A 16,357-nucleotide genomic window follows, 5' to 3' on the forward strand; every position below is an offset into this window, starting at 1 on the left:
TCCTAAATCAGTAGTTCTTTGAAGAACCAACCATAGAACTTTGTTCTAACACAGGTCTTCCCAGTCCTACTCTGGAGATTCTAAATTGATCTGGAGCGTGGACTGGAGGAACCTGCATTTTCAGCAACATCCCAGGCTGTTTTGCTACCAGTGGTTGGCTTCCCAGCTGGCGCTAGTGGTAAAGAACCTGCCTGCCAATGCAGGAGACCTAAGAGACACGGGTTTGATTCCCAGATCAGGGAAGATCCCCTGGAGGAAGGCATGGCAACCCACTCCAATATTCTTGCCTGAAGAATTTCCAAGGACAGAGGAGCCTGGCAGGCTACAGTCCATGGGGTATCAAAGAGTTAGACACGAATGAAGCAACTTAGCATGCATTCATGTGAAAATCAGGCGACTAAACAGATGCTTCTGTTTTCCTGTTTGCTCCATAGACGATGGAAGAAAATAGGGTCATGATTTACTGGAAGATAAGTTTAAGGAAAATTTGTTGCATTAAAAGAAACCTGATTCACTGACATGAGTAAAAAGGATATAAGTCATAGGGCAAGTTATTGGAATAACCAGACTCTAGGGGATTTGTTTCCTGGTGATAAAATTTGGTACTTGCTGCTCTAGGGAATTTTCAGAATAATTCAAAGCCACACAGTATCGAGTCCACAATGCAGCTTCAGAAATGTGGCGAATTTTCCCAGAATAATTTGTTTCTGCTAATCATAGATCTGATGATTGAGAAGGATATTGTGGGGGATTGGCTGATCCGGGGGTCTCAGAGGCTTCTGCGCATGCCCTTTCCTCTGGGGCCTTTGGAGGACCTCCTAGACCCCGCCCGGCCCTTGAGCTAGGGTTTTCTTTAGCATTTAGCCCCTCCAGGTGCGGTGAAGCAGCAAAGAACAGAAAGAACTGGCTCCCTACAGGGAGGGAGAGGAAAAGAAGGATAAGAAATTCCTATTTCACCCACCACAGCAGGGTGTCCCTAAGCTGGTTCCCACAAGCCACACCTCATTGTCTCCACAGCACACAGCCCCCAGGCCCACCTCAGTCCCTTGCTGCTTATCTACTCTGAAGTAAGGATAACCTTCTTCATTTCTCTTAACCCCAGGATGATTTCATAACATTATTGTTCCTCTAAAAATAAATTCTGGGCCCACGTGAATGGTGTCAGCTGCGAATCTCTTATCTCCAAGAGGGATACCTCTTTGTTGCCGTGAATATTCCGAGAGAAGCCTGGGGTAATATATTCAGTTACTAACTAACTTTTCTCCCGTCTCCCTGTATGGCCACTCCTGCAGTGACTTTCCAACCGGAAACAGCCTGCCTGGCAGGAGGCTGGCTCCCGTTCTCAGAACCAGCCTCCTACTTTCCCCATGAGAAGTCTCTCCCTGGAGTCAGAGGAATGGATAAAATCAGTCTCTAGACCCTTGATGTGGGATCAGGCTGTTGTCCTCTTACGCTAAATGACTGAACTTCTGTTCGGAAAAACGTGATTTTGTTAAAACATTCATCTTTATTGTTAAGTCTTGGACTGTCAGATACAAATGACTTCAGCGGGAAATATGTAACATCCTGAACTTTTATTTTCAACGTCATTCTCTGATTTGGGGTCTTTCTGTACTTTTGAGCTCTTCCAAGAAAGAACTCTTGGAAGAAAAGGAAGTCATTCTTTTCTCTCCAAAATGGCAACCAGATGGAAAAGAGGGAGAGAAGTCTCAATAATGATATTGGCTCTCAAGAGGCAGCATAGTCTAATAATTGGCCTTTATCAGGAGTTTGTGTGGAGAAGGCAATGGCACCCCACCCCAGTACTCTTGCCTGGAAAATCCCATGGACGGTGGAGCCTGGTGGGCTACAGTCCTTGAGGTCACTAGGAGTCAGACAAGACTGAGCGACTTCACTTTCACTTTTCACTTTCATGCATTGGAGAAGGAAATGGCAACCCACTCCAGTGTTCTTGCCTGGAGAATCCCAGGGACGGGGGAGCCTGGTGGGCTGCCATCTATGGGGTCGTAGAGTTGGACACGACTGAAGCAACTTGGCAGCAGCAGCAGCAGGGGTTTGCGTGCTAAGTCCCTTCAGTCATGTCCTACCCCATGGACTGTAGCCCACCAGGCTCCACTGTCCATAGAATTCTCCAGGTAAGAATACTGGAGTGGGTTGTTGCACCCTCCTCCAGGGGATCTTCCCAGCCCAGGGATCGAACCCTCATCTCTTATATCTAACCTACATTGGCAGGTGGATTGTTTACCATTAGTGCCACTTGGGAAGCCCCATGAGAGGGTTAGACATAGGCATTGCTTACGTGTCTGTCCCTGGCATGAGACGGATGCTTTATCTGCCTTTGTCACTAAGAGCTTGAATCACTGCTTGGCGACAGGTTGCACAGAACCACATCTCTCTTGAGCAAGAAGAAAAGTTTTCTCCTGTTACACAAACATTGGTGTCCCTCCCAATGTGTTGGTGGCATCTGTGAGAGTGAGCAGGGAGATCCCCACCTCTCACTTGGAGGCAGACAGATTAGTCTCAGAGGTCATACTTGCCACAAAACTTCCACCCAGGAATGGGGACGATTAATGAGATGCTATTCCCATTGCAATTCACACTCTTTAGAAGAAAGTCACTAAGTACTCGGTGTTAGAGATAGGGATTATATAGGTAATCAAGCAAAGAAGGTATTCAACTGTTGCTAGTTACTAAAGGAAACTTTAATCTGGGGGTGGGCGGGGGGAAGGGGGAAAATGCTGAGTATTAAATATGAAGTTGGGTGAAAGCCGATGTCCCTCATGATGCCAAGGTCCAGGAGTACAGTGTGAATGCTGTGTACGGTATAAAGACAGACCCATCTGGCTTATGAACTAAGCCTTGGGGAGACTTACTTTTCATGGATTCAGATGAAGACCTTAAGACATTTTTGTCATACCTGCCTCTGCCATCATGATCCAGTCTACAGCTTTAGTATCTGGAGAAATGTGGCAAAAACATTAGCAAACTACCCCACCCTGCCAGTCAGAGGATGCGGTTCTGGTTTCTTCTGTTTATTACAGTGTGTCCTCAATTATCGTTTACCTGCCTCTGGTAGGATGTGAAACATTTCAAATGGCACATAAGAAAGCATTTTTTAATTTATTTTAATCTTTAGGTAAAATAACAGTGACATTCTGAGATCAGTACGTGTCAGTAAAGATTTGAAGAAGAATTCGCTAGTGTGCTACAGGGGCAGGAGTGAGAAGTAAATGGATGGGAAGATAGTTCGTTACAATTGTAACATGCAAAACTCCAGTCATTAAATATATCGAGCTTCTCATGGTCAAACAAATAAGAAGTAGTTGAGTTGGAATGTGACTAGTTTTTCAGATGTTCAGATTTTAAAGTCCCAATTTCTTCTGTTTATTATGGTATCTTCTTAACTATAGTCTGCCTGCCCCTGGTAGGATGTGAGACATTTCAGAGGGTACATGAGAAATCATTTTTTAATTTATTTTAATCATTAGGTATTACTATATCTTAACATGTATTAGAGAAAAGCAACCATGAAGCCCATGATTCATAAATATAATTGCTAGAACCATGATTCTCAATATTGGTTGCATATTAGAATCATACAGAATGCTTAAGATTTTTTAAGAAAACACCAATGCTGGTGCCACAGTGGGTCATGAAATTAGAATCTCTGAGAGGTGCTCCCACCCTAAATATTTCATGAAAGCTCTCCCAGGTGATTGTAAAGAGCAGCCACCATTGGGAATAGCTTGAATAGACTAGAATTAAGCATTTCAAAGTGATCAGTTTTAAATAAAATATTAAGTAAATAATATACAGATAAGGCAGAGAGCATGAAGATACTATATTGTGCTAATAACTGGAGTTCAGTAACTTATCTCTGTCATGGGTAGCTCTCATTCTGGGAGGCAACACTGACCCTAGGTAGCACATTAGATTTGGGGGCTAATCAATAAGACTGTCTGTTTTCCAATATGTCACCCTCTGACTCTTCCATGTTTTGGTTCAGAAATGTAACTTTTCTTCTTTGCCTTTTGCCTTTTGGCACCCCCATCAACACACCCACCTTACTGGACCTTAAAACAGATGAGGGGAAAAAGGATGATAAGAACCTATAATGTCATGTTACTAGATAGTGGGATTGCAAGTGACTTTGACTCCTTTTACCAATTTGTTCTTTCCTTCATCACTTCTTCATTCCTACAAGTATTTATTGAGTACCTATTGTATAGTACTAAGTCCTTTGTCTGTTTAAATAAACTTAGAATTTTTCTCAGTAAGAATGTGTTGTCTTTATGATATGATCAAGCAAATCTTATTAAAGTCACTTCCATTTTAGGAAAACTAAGGGAAAGATTGGAGAAGGCAATGGCATCCCACTCAAGTACTCTTGCCTGGAAAATCCCATGGATGGAGGAGCCTGGTGGGCTGCAGTCCATGGGGTCACTAGGAGTCAGACACGACTGAGTGACTTGACTTTCACTTTTCACTTTCATGCATTGGAGAAGGAAATGGCAACCCACTCCAGTGTTCTTGCCTGGAGAATCCCAGGGATGGAGGAGCCTGGTGGGCTGCCATCTATGGGGTTGCACAGAGTCAGACACAACTGAAGTGACTTAGCAGCAGCAGCAGCAAGGGAAAGATTGAGGGCAAGAGCAGAAGGGGGTGTTGGAGGATGAGATGGTTAGATAACATCACTGACTCAATGGACGTGATTTTGAGTGAACTCTGGGAGATAGTGAAGGACAGGGAGGCCTGGCATCCATGGGGTTGCAAAAAGTCGGACACAACTTAACAACTGAACAAAGACAACAAATACTGTATAGTCCTCCCAGGTAGCTAGTGGTAAAGAGTCTGTCTGCTAATGTGGAGACACAAGAATTGCGGGTTCCATCCCTGCATCTAGAAGATCTCCTGGAGTAGGAAATGGCAACCCACTCCAGTGTTCTTACTGAAAGATTCCATGGACAGAAGAGGCTGGCGGGCTACAGTCCATACACAGGGCATCAAAGAGTCGGACATGACTGAACGACTAAGCCCAGAAAGTACTGTACACGGCTGACATTCTCCAGTCACCATGTAGCTGCTGGGAGAAAGGGGTGACCTCGTGTCATAAGTTGAGAAGTGAAGGCATTTTCAGCCATACTTGAAAATCACAGAAGGGTTGCGTGAGAAAGCCCTAGAGATATTTCCTCTGTGAAACGGAGGAAATAAAACCCATCCTGAGGCACTGGAAAAGGTGTCCAAGCCCCTTTTCCTCTATTCTTTCATCTGTTAAATGGGGATAATGGTACTCTGTGTTTTCCTGCCTCAGAGAGGCATTAGCAGGTCTATTTAAAGGCTCTTCGAGGGAAAGCTGCTGTGTAATTACCAAGAACAGCTATGATAAAGAAACCTAAATACAACATCAAATCAGCTGGAACACGTTCTCCGGGGAGTTTACTTCTCTGGAAAAAATTTAAGAAAAGGTAGCAGCTCTCCTCTGGGGACTTTTGGGTACCTTTCTAGCTGGAAGTTTAGGGAAGGCTAGCTGATTTGCAAAAAGTCTCCTTCTGGCCACTGATACAGGATCTTCTTCTGTTTACCTTTCCCCCAGAGTCTAAGCAGTTTCCTCCTTAAATTTGTCTTTCATGTTTTTTCAGATCTTAACTCAGACACAATTTTATTCCTGAAAAGAATCTCAAGCAAGGCACTTACCTATGAGAAAAAGAGAGAGATAAAGAAAGAAAAAGGGAGGTTATAACGTGGAGGATATGTGTATTTTACAGAGGATAAGCGATGGGGAATTCCTTGATAATTTATAAAAAAGAGGACTGACGTAACTGATCATTAATGTCAGGCTTTGCTGAAATTCATTTGACAAAGCATGTAGGTTAGATTAGAAGGGAGCAGAAGCTCACAAAGCAAGGACATCACAGTTAAAACAGCTCCAGAGAAAGCCAACCCAGCTGAATCAGGTTACTGGCAGTCTGGTTGAAATGAAGAGAGACATATTTTCATATTGGTTGATTAACAATGTTATGTTAGTTTCATGTGTATAACAAAGTGATTAAGTTACACATAATACATGTATCCATTCTTTCTCAAATCATTTTCCTAATTAGGTTGCCACAGAATATTGAGCAGAGTTCCCTGTGCTCTACAGAAGTCCTTATTGGTTATTCATTTTAAATATAGCGGTGTATACGTGTTACAGCTCCAGAATCCATAAAGCATTGGACTTGATAGAACATTGACTATAGCAGGAAAATGAGAGAAGAGTCAAGATTACTGTAAAATCTGGTGACTTGGATATCGTAAGGTTTGGAGACTTCCTTAACGAGGAGCTGGCAGCCAGGAGTGAGTGGGTTGAATTTATGAATGAGATCTAGACCAATACCATTGCAGGAAGCCCAGTGTTTTTTATATTTTTGTTAACTTGCTTATGCAGTAAATATTCTGACTGCTTATAAACAATGCATCTATAGTATCTGAAAAGGCTTCCAAGCAATAAAAGAAAATGCCAAAATTCCAAAGATGCATTTTCAAATGAGTGCTTTATAAGGTTAATAAATGATGCATAATAATAATAGTTGCCATTCATCGATTGATTACTGTGTGTTCGGTGCTCAGTCACTCATTCATGTCCTATTTTTTGCAGCCTCATAGACTGTAGCCCACCAGGCTCCTCTGTGGAATTTTCCAGATAAGAGTACTGGAGTGGGATCATTTCCTACTCCAGGGAATTTTCCTGACCCAGAGATCGAACCCATGTCTCCTGAGCCTCCTGCATTGACAGGAGTATTCTTTACCACTAGCACTACCTGGGAAACCCTGATTACTATGGGACTATATAAATATTATCCATATGCAACTCAGATGTCATCTGGTGGCTTTTCAGATCTGCTAAAAATCTGGTAAATTTGTTACGGACCCCTCCAATCCCATGGCCTGTGGAAATTCAAAACCTAGTTTCTGTGAATCCTGCGGCGGAGGTGGGGGGTGGAGGACGGCGCGGCGGGGGGGGGCGGGGCGGGGGGCGGAAGTGGTGTTTACATCTTCCCAGTTTTTGCTGCCTCTCAGGTCACTACCATACATTACTACTGTATCCCTAGATACAAAATGCCTCCTTGACTCAATGCTTGTGTAAAATACTAAGCCATTCTAGGGTTAGCAAACTTCACCAAAGTTGAAAAGTCATGGGAACAGTTAAAACTTCTTCCTGTCTTCTCCAGCCTCTCTCTACTGGATTATGTTGGGAGCATCAATTTTGTCTCTGCTCATTGTGCAGAGGCATCCATCTTTGAAGGCAAGAGCAGCACAAAATGCTTTTCCTTTGCTGAAGAGACTGGCTGTAGAAGGTGATTCTATTATTTATGAGTCACAGCCATTTCTTTTCAACCATTACACTTAGATGACTTTAACACTCAAAACATTCCCACTTTACAGATGAGGCAACTGAGGCTTCAAGGTGTTGAATACCAGCCTAAGGTAATACCTTTACCATATCTGAAGTGGTAAAAAAAGAGAACTTAAATCCAGATCTGGCTGACTCTTAAAATTAACTTAGCCTGGGGCTTCCTTGGTGGTCTAGTGGTTGAGAATCTGCCTGCTAAAGCAGGAGACACAGGTAGGATATTTGGGAGGATCCCACGAGCCTCGGGGCAACTAAGCCCTCAAGCCGTAACTATTGAGCCTGTCCACATAGACCCCATGCTCCGCAACAAGAGAAGCCGCCGCATTGAGAAGTCTGCTCATTGCAACTAGAGAGTGGCCTGCATGCAGCAATGAAGACTCAATGCAGCCAAAAATAAATAAATCTTAAAAATATTAAAATTGGCTTTTGAAGGATGGAATAATTATCACCTACAGGTGGCTCAGGTAATATTTATCTACAGGTAAAGAATCCACCTGCCAAAGCCAGAGACGCAGGAGACACAGGTTCTATCCCTGGGTCGGGAAGATCCCCTGGAGAAGGAAATGGCAACCCTCTCCAGTATTCCTGCCTGGAGAATCCCATGGACAGAGGAGCCTGGCAGGCTGCAGTCCATGGGGTCGCAAAGAGTCAGACACGACTGAGCATGCACATACTTACCCCCATTTACACTGCCACTTCAAAACTGCTTAGTTTTTCCATTATATATTTGTTTAAAACACACACTTCTAAAGACCGTATATGGGGAATTACAGAGTAAAAATTCAAATATTTATGTATCATTTCAGAGAGAATGAGTTGGGATAATTAAAATATGTAAACAATGGAAATGTGATGCTATTGTTTTTAAGTAATAAAATTTTGATGGGGACATGGGATACTCGCTTATCAACCTGCAAATTAAACAAAAGAATAGCTACACTGATGATATGGCAATGATGGGAAGGAGAAAGACAAAGAGGAAAGTGATGGTGATAGATAGCATTCAATTAGCACTGTTATAAATGGTTTACATGTATGTGTGTTTGTATACATACATACATACATACATATAGGGGGGGTTTTTTTAGCCCTGAGCGTTAAACAAACCTATGCTTTAGATCTATTCTTATCCAATTTTATAAATGAGATTCAACAGGGCAAAGAGGCTAGCCCAAGGTCACTCATTTCAGAATGTGTGTATGCTAAGTTGCTTCAGTCGTGTTCAATTCTTTGCAACCCTATGAACTGTAGCCCGCCAGGCTCGTCTGTCCATGGGATTCTCCAGGCAAGAATACCGGAGTGGGTTGCCATGCCCTCCTCCAGGGAATCTTCCCAACCCAGAGGTTCAACCTGCTTCTCTTAAATTTCCCGCATTGGCAGCTGGGCTCTTTACCAGTAGCACCACCTGGGAAGCCCCATCTCAAGAGAGTGGAAGCCAAACGTCTCACTAATTGTGAGACCTACACCCTTAACAACCAGGCTGTCCTCCTTGGAGAATCATGATGTTTCCAATACATGTCCCCGCTAGGATGGAAGTAACTACCAAGAGGAATAGGGAATTTATTCCTCTTGTTCACACTATGATCTTTAGTGTTTAAAACACAATAGAAACTAGAACATAGTAGAAACTCAGTAATTGTTAAATGACAAATGAAACAAAGCCTCAATCAGTAGAGGATATACAAGCATTTAAAAAGAGTCATGCATTGATGTTTAAAATACTTAACTAAAAGAAATACAGGATAGGGGAAAAACTGACTTAAATACCTGGCTTGTCTTGCTTTAAAAAAAATCTGTATTTGTAATCAGCTGGAAGCTGTACAGGAACCAATACTGTGCCATGCCAGCTGAAAGACCATTGTCATTTTGGAAAGCCTTAAAACAAGTATGTCCATCACATATTGTATTTGTTATATGTATACAGTTCTGACCTTCACATTTTTGAAAGGGACAATGATTGTCTAGAATACTCAAGAAGGTGAACAGCGTAGTAAAGAAAATTAAAACTTTTTCAGAAAGAAAGGGAAATTTTCAACATGGAAAAGAGAAGACACATAGCAACTATCTTCCAGTATTGGAGAAGTGCCATGACAAAGAGCCGGGCACTTGTTCTTTTTCTGTGAAAGACTTTTCAGCTCAGCATCAGGAGAAGAAAAAATAGATTTAACACAACTATCCAATAGCTTTCCACAGTAGAGTGCATTTGAAAAACTAAGATCCATTTCCTTATAAATTTCCAAGTTAATAAGAATGTTTACTTATTTAAAAAAAAAAACTATTGAAAGGATTTCTAAATTATATAGAGAACTGCAGCAAATGAATGGCCTGAAGTCTGGCTGTGTGTCAGAATCAACCAGAGAACTGTAACATTATGGATTTTTAAGACCTCATCCCACTGAAACATAACTTCCGGAAATTGAGACCTAAGAATTTAACTCAAAAATCTGAGTTTTTTTAATCCCTTCAGGTGATTCTGATGACTTTCCAGGTTTGGGAATTGCTGAAGAAGATGAATTTAAACATCTCTTTTAATTCTCTGACTTAATGATTCTTCAGGATACTGTAGAACATTTTCTTTAATAAATAGTTGAGAATGATTTGTTATCTCTAAAAAGAACTTACCCTAAATGTAGGTGGGTGGCTCTAAAGTGCCAGCAAACCAACTGACTTCTTAAATTGGTTAAAACTCTTCTTGCAACCTAGTTAATAAAAACTTTTTATATGTATCCTGCGAAGGAAAACTTTACCTGGCCTGTTTCCCAATTATTAAAGTTCCAAATCACTGAAATATAAATAAATGAGACTTTACCATACTTAGAACACCAGTATGATGAAAAATTTGTTTATACCAGGAGATTTTAGGTTATTCTTCAATCATTCATCCCCGGAACCAAAGTACCTATGCGCGCGAGCACACACGCATACATACGCGCACACACGCACAAATGTGACACATGGTAAATGTTGGGTGATTACTGAGCTGGAACAAAGGAGACCTTCGAATTCCATTGCCTTTCTAACCTTATATTTTTCTAAGCAGGAATCTAAGAACCCGAAAGCATCCAAATTGTATTATTAATCATGACATTCTCAGCTCTTTAAGTTTCTCTAATTACTTACCTTTTAAATGTATTACTTTGGTCTAGGAAGTGCAAAGATGAGGAATGAAAATAAATATTTTTAAAATATTAACAGACTTAAAGAGAACAGATTAAGTTTGGCTAAATTACTTTCCTATGTAAAGAGCTTCTAAAAAGTATACTATGTTGCCATATAAAGGAACTCTATTGCAATATTGTAGATTTTGTCTAATCTAAAATTAAACCTGTAAAGCTCTACTGGAATTGTTTAGAAGAGAATAATTGAAGGCCCCCTCAGCAAGTTAATTCAGGTCCTTCTAATTTTACTTTTCTAGTTCACAAGGTATCTTTTTTCATGGTGTTTTCAAGTTGAAGTTCACACGCATCAAATAAATGGCGTGATAATCAGAGGTTTCAATATCTGATATGCATTCATTATTATCTGTCATTATTGTGATTGTCACTATTATAATTGCACACTGTAAAAAGAATGGGAGCTTTTCCACAGGAATTATTCACGTGTATTAGTTTCTAGGAGTAATTGAATAGTTGACATTGCATTTATATCAAAGTAAAATATGTGTTGGTTTTTCTCATTTGTTTTATTCTTAAGAAAGAAGAAATGTAGAGTAATCTCTATTAGGTCTCTTTATTTGGCTCTTTATTTAAAGGTTCACAGTTTTATGTCATGTCCAAAGTATATTTTCTTATAACAAAGAAATGGCTTAAAGACAGCCATTATAATTTAATTGATAATTTTCTAAGGACATACAATTATAAGATAACAGCTAGGTAGTGAAATCCTCTTAATTAGCTTGTATTTATATATATGAACTCAACAAGAATCTCAGGGAAAAATACCACTTTTCTTTTTTAACTAATCAGGTTTGGCATAATGAAATAAAGCCTACACTGTACTGTCAATACTAAAGATTGATTTAATAATCATTTACCTTAGAGTCTACATAGAACATTTCACTTCATTGTTTCATATAATCCTCATGCAGATCAGATATTACTCCTCTATTTAAAGATAAGAAAACATAGGCTCTAAGAAGCCGAGTAATTATACAAAGTCGCGCTGCTAAATCACAAAATTAGCCTTAGAATCCAGGTCACCTGGGTCTTAACCAGAATTTATGTTAAAATAAAAAAATTTTAAGTGCTTTGAATTTTAAAAAGATCAGTGACTTGGTAGTTAGAAGATCTAGGTCTGAACACTGTTTCTGCCACTTTATTTGACTCTAAGAACTTTCTTACTCCCATTGAGTGAACTATACCTAAGACAGTGCCGTTCTGAGAATCAATGGAGAAAAGGCCAAGAAAACCACTCAAATGCATTTTGTTGTTTCATGTGTTCTGTGCCGTGCTTCTTCTCACATGCGTTTGCTTTCTGTATGATTCACCTTCACAAGGTAGAGTATTAAACTTTGTTTAGAGTTAAATAGTATTAATATCAGGTTGGAACATGGAGTAACATAAGCTTTAGGAACAAAATACTCCAAGTAAGAAGGCCATAAATTGAATGAATGATGGTATAAATGTAACAGTCCAAAAGCTTTAGAATATGTCTTCACTCACCAGGGAGGTCACTGTAATGACCTCAGAGCACTGTTCTCTTACAGAAAGCACGCAGCCAATGGGGGATTTCCTTTCCTTCCATGTAATTCTTCAGAAGGCCTGGCTGGTTCAGAGACATGTCCTAGTTGATGTGGAGTCTCTCCTAGCTGCTTTGCCAGCTAATACTTTGAGTCATGTCTTTGCTGGCAGGATGGCAGTTGTTACCGTTTGCCAGCTGATCAGTGGCTTATGAATTGATAATCCCAGTCCAGTTTGTAGGGGACAGAAAGGACAAAGACTCTCCATCTTCTTTGGGCATCTTCTTTGGGTCTTTGGGCAGAAATGACAAAGACCCTTGATCCTCTCCTCATCTGGAGAGATGGTCCGTCTCAGGAGGTATTGAAAACCACCAGTGGGACTGGTCCAGGGAAACTGGCCTTATCAGTGAATGAAACACCCTTACTTGAGCATCATTTGACCCATGCATTTATCTCCCTTAGTCACTCCTGAAACACATTTTTTAAAGCTGTACATTTATTTAAATATTAAAGCAGAGACCAAATTACCATGTGGTAATTGACTTTGGTCATACCATTCCAGTGAATCCTTGCCTCTATGTCTAATGGGTAGACATTGGTCCATCTACCCCCACTTTTGGGCTTCCCTGCAGACTTAGACGGTGAAGAATCCGCCTGCAATGCGGGAGACCTAGGTTTGATCCCTGGGTTGGGAAGATCCCCTGGAGGAGGAAATGGCAACCCACTCCCATATTCTTGCCTGGAGAATCCTCCTGGACGGCGGAGCCTGATGGTCTACGGTCCGTGGGGTCTCAAAGGGTCGGCCACAACTGAGCAGCAAAGCACAAGCACGCCTGCTTTCAGTCTAGAGCACGTCCGTGTATCAGATCAGTCTAAAAACACAGTAGCTGTCATCTTGTACTCACAGAGTGGTTGATTATTCCGGCTAAAACTGCAGAACAACAAAAAATAGTCTTATATTAGCTCAGTAACCAGACATTTTGGAGATGATACGGCACGTGAATTATGTATCGTTTGCAAGTACAAGAGAGATATGTACTCCACTGAGTTTCCTTAACCCTTCTCAACAAACCTCCCTAATGACTGAAATCCTCAAAATATGGAGCTTTTTGCTATTGTTTTTGTTCTCCAACTACTGATCTATATGATCACGTTCATATAGGTATAGCCTGTATGATGGCCTTCCCTTGTGGCTCAGTTGGTAAAGAATCCGCCTGCATTGTGGGAGCCCTGGGTTCAATCCCTGGGTTGGAAAGATCCCCTGGGGAAGGGAACGGCTACCCATTCCAGTGTTCTGGCCTGGAGAATTCCATGGACTGTATAGTACCTCGGGTTGCAAAGAGTCCTGGACACAACTGAATGACTTTCACTTTCACTGCTGATCTGTAAGATATATGAGTATAGTTTGAAAGTACTTCAACATCAAAATAGTTGAGTTTATTTTTGTTTGTGACAAAATTAATATCATAAGCTGATATCACATTAAATATTCTACAAATACAGCTGCCCCCAGGCATGAGTCCCTAATACGAGTTTCTCCAGAAAGCGTTTTTTTTCTGATGAGCCATACAGGAAGCATTCAATGGCACCAGTGTTTCATTAAAGGAATTCTCTTGTTCCCTTCCTTCCCATGGAAATGTCATTAACTGTATTAAGTTAACTCTCTGAATGTTAGGTTCTTAACCAACAAACAGCGCTTCTCCACAAGGGCATACTTCGCCAAGCATCCTTGAATCAGAACAACCGTGATGAGCATGTAAGCATAGATTCGGAGACACACAGTGGGTGGTGATCATATTTAAGAGGAACCCGTTTACATTTATTGACTTACTCCCTCCATCATGGTTCTTGCATTTCTTCCACCACCACCTTCAGCCTTTCAGGTAAATGAGAAGTTCAATTATATGTAAAGAGACCGTTAAACCAGCAGGGCCCTTGTGGGGGTCTGGGCCTCCCCTTCTCCCTCCAATCGCAAGTGAGCTCAATCCATTACTGTTCCCAGGATCGCACATCCATCAGGTCAAGTGTGCAGGGCAGGGTGCATCTTATAGCTTTTACTGCATATGAGATGTTGCAGGCCTGTTCTCAGGAACTGCCAGGCAGCCTGGGAATCACAGTCACGGTTAATAGCAGCGAATTGCCAGCTCTTGATGGGTGGGTAGTCACTCCTTTCAGTGGTTGCCCCCTGGGGGGAGAAGGTAGAAAAACAGAGGGAGGGAATTAGAGTGACTTTGCACAGTTGAGCAAGTTCATGCCGCTGGATCAGTGGCAAGCATTGGCAGGGCTCTGCTCTGGGGAGGCTCAGAACAACCTCACAGTCTCATTTTTACCAGTTGGTGCTGCTATGTTGCCAGTGGTGCCCGGGAATGGGGGAAGGGAGAGGAAGAGCTGGGAAGAGCATGAAGGCAGAAGTCTCAGCTAAATTAAACAAAAAGTCCTGTTGGCACTGGTGAACCCACCCCAGTTAGCCCCTATGCTACTAATTGTATCAAACTGGTATTTGAAGTTCGCTGCGTGATTAAAGAGTTGGCTCACAAACTCTCTGCATAACCTTAATTTTTTCAAGGTTCTTTGAGTGGAGAATGGTTTATAATAATGATTTTGACTAATACGATTTTTGACATGCAACTTTAATGCTTAACCTTAGTACAACTCCAGAGCATTTCATGTGTACTCAGCTGTAAAGAGTGATGATTTAAAGGGATAATATAAGAAAAAGGTCGTTCTAGAATGAACCTCTAACAAATTGCATAAAAGGAGCTTATTATTCCTTGAGTATGGGGATATGCCGTGCTTCTGATCATTTCTTTGCTTGGTTCAAAAAAAAAAACTTTTGTTGAGAATGAATGGGAAAAGAAACAGAAAAAAATGAAATAGAAATCTGCAGGCAGGGAACATTCTTTTGACGGTTATGATTTTGTTGCCACTAAAAAGGCTCTATAATAATGTGGTTATTCATCTCCTCTTTTGTTTTGGGTGAAGAATTCGCTCTAACAAGAAAATGCTGTTATTGGTTGGTGGATTGCCTCCTGGGCCAGACCGGCTTCCCAGCAATCTGGTTCAGTACTACGATGATGAAAAGAAGACCTGGAAAATCCTCACAAGTGAGTGCCTTTCTTTCTTTATTTACCCACCTATTTATTTCAACGTAGAGCTATCTCGATGAATTCAAAAACATGGTTAATCAAATTAGACATTTTATTGATTTGTTACCCTTTGGAAGTCTGTGAATGTATCACGAGAGGTCTAGAGTGAAAGACTAAATTAACATTGCAGAGGTGGCCAATTGGGTAGTGGGAAGAGGCTTAAATGAAAAACTGGCCTAAAATCACTGCACCAAGTTGGTCTGTCTGCTTGTGTGTCTTTCAAGAGAAATTCTTCAGTTATGTTTTTGCTCTTTGAAAAGGGAAAGCTTGCTGAACAGCAGTCAGCTAGTAAATTTCCTCAGGTCCAAATGGTTGCTGAGTTCATTGTCTCTGTAATTAACATTCGGTTTGCTTTAGAGGCATCTTTGCTCATTAACCTTTAGGCTGTGGTCCCCAGTCTTTAGAAAACCACCCCCTTCCCCTGCGCCACTTGCTCCCATGTCCACTGTTCGAATGGACAGAGATACCCCAGTCCTAACCCGACTGCATTAAATTGTGCTTGCAGACTTCCACCCAAGATTCTTCTCCTCCCTTCCTTAAAGGGTGATTGTATTTTACAGCAAACCTCTTGCCTTGGGCACTGAGATTTGGAACTTATTGTTACATCGGTTATGATTCCCAATCTGACTCGGTCATGGAATCAAAAATCATCGTTTCTTGAGTGCAGCAGGCTGTGTGCACCAGTCCCCTCATGGGCACAGTGGCTGCACTGGTCAATAAAACTAAATTTTAACTGTCAAAATTGCCCAGAGCTGTATAGATAAAATAATAAATGAGCAATTTTGATCCATAAATCAAAGCCATACATTTAAAACCTGCCAAAGTGAAAGTTAGATTTCCTTGTTGCATGTGTCTTTTGAAGCAGTTATATATTTTAGCAGATTTTTTAAAAAGTCATTTCCTCTCCTCTTATGGAAAGCCCTTTAAAATAATAGAAAGAGGACAACAGTTTGCCCATAAATGCAGGAGAGGAGTAGAGGCATGTGAGGGACTGCTTGGAATAATATATTTTGCAGCTGGCTTACTCCAGCAAACCTGCAGACCTGCAGTAGCATTGTCCAAAAACTGCAATGGGAAGGCTCCCTGGACACCTACACACTCTGGTTGTTACGTAATGAGGTAGTGGAGGGTAGCTGCCAG

The 16,357-nt window shown here is 41.2% G+C and overlaps 1 protein-coding gene across 1 annotated transcript in view; it reads left to right on the forward strand.

The window, feature by feature from the left end:
• The window catches only part of KLHL14 (kelch like family member 14), a 109,485-nt gene that overhangs the window by 16,965 nt on the left and 76,163 nt on the right, over positions 1-16,357 (forward strand). Inside the window, exon 2 of the mRNA XM_052660565.1 lies at positions 15,054-15,175. Within this exon, the coding sequence (XP_052516525.1) occupies positions 15,054-15,175 (122 nt within the window). The remainder of the gene's footprint in view (positions 1-15,053; positions 15,176-16,357) is intronic.

Source organism: Budorcas taxicolor, chromosome 22 (assembly GCF_023091745.1).
Source record: "Budorcas taxicolor isolate Tak-1 chromosome 22, Takin1.1, whole genome shotgun sequence".
In the NCBI taxonomy this organism is placed as follows: Eukaryota; Metazoa; Chordata; class Mammalia; order Artiodactyla; family Bovidae; genus Budorcas; species Budorcas taxicolor.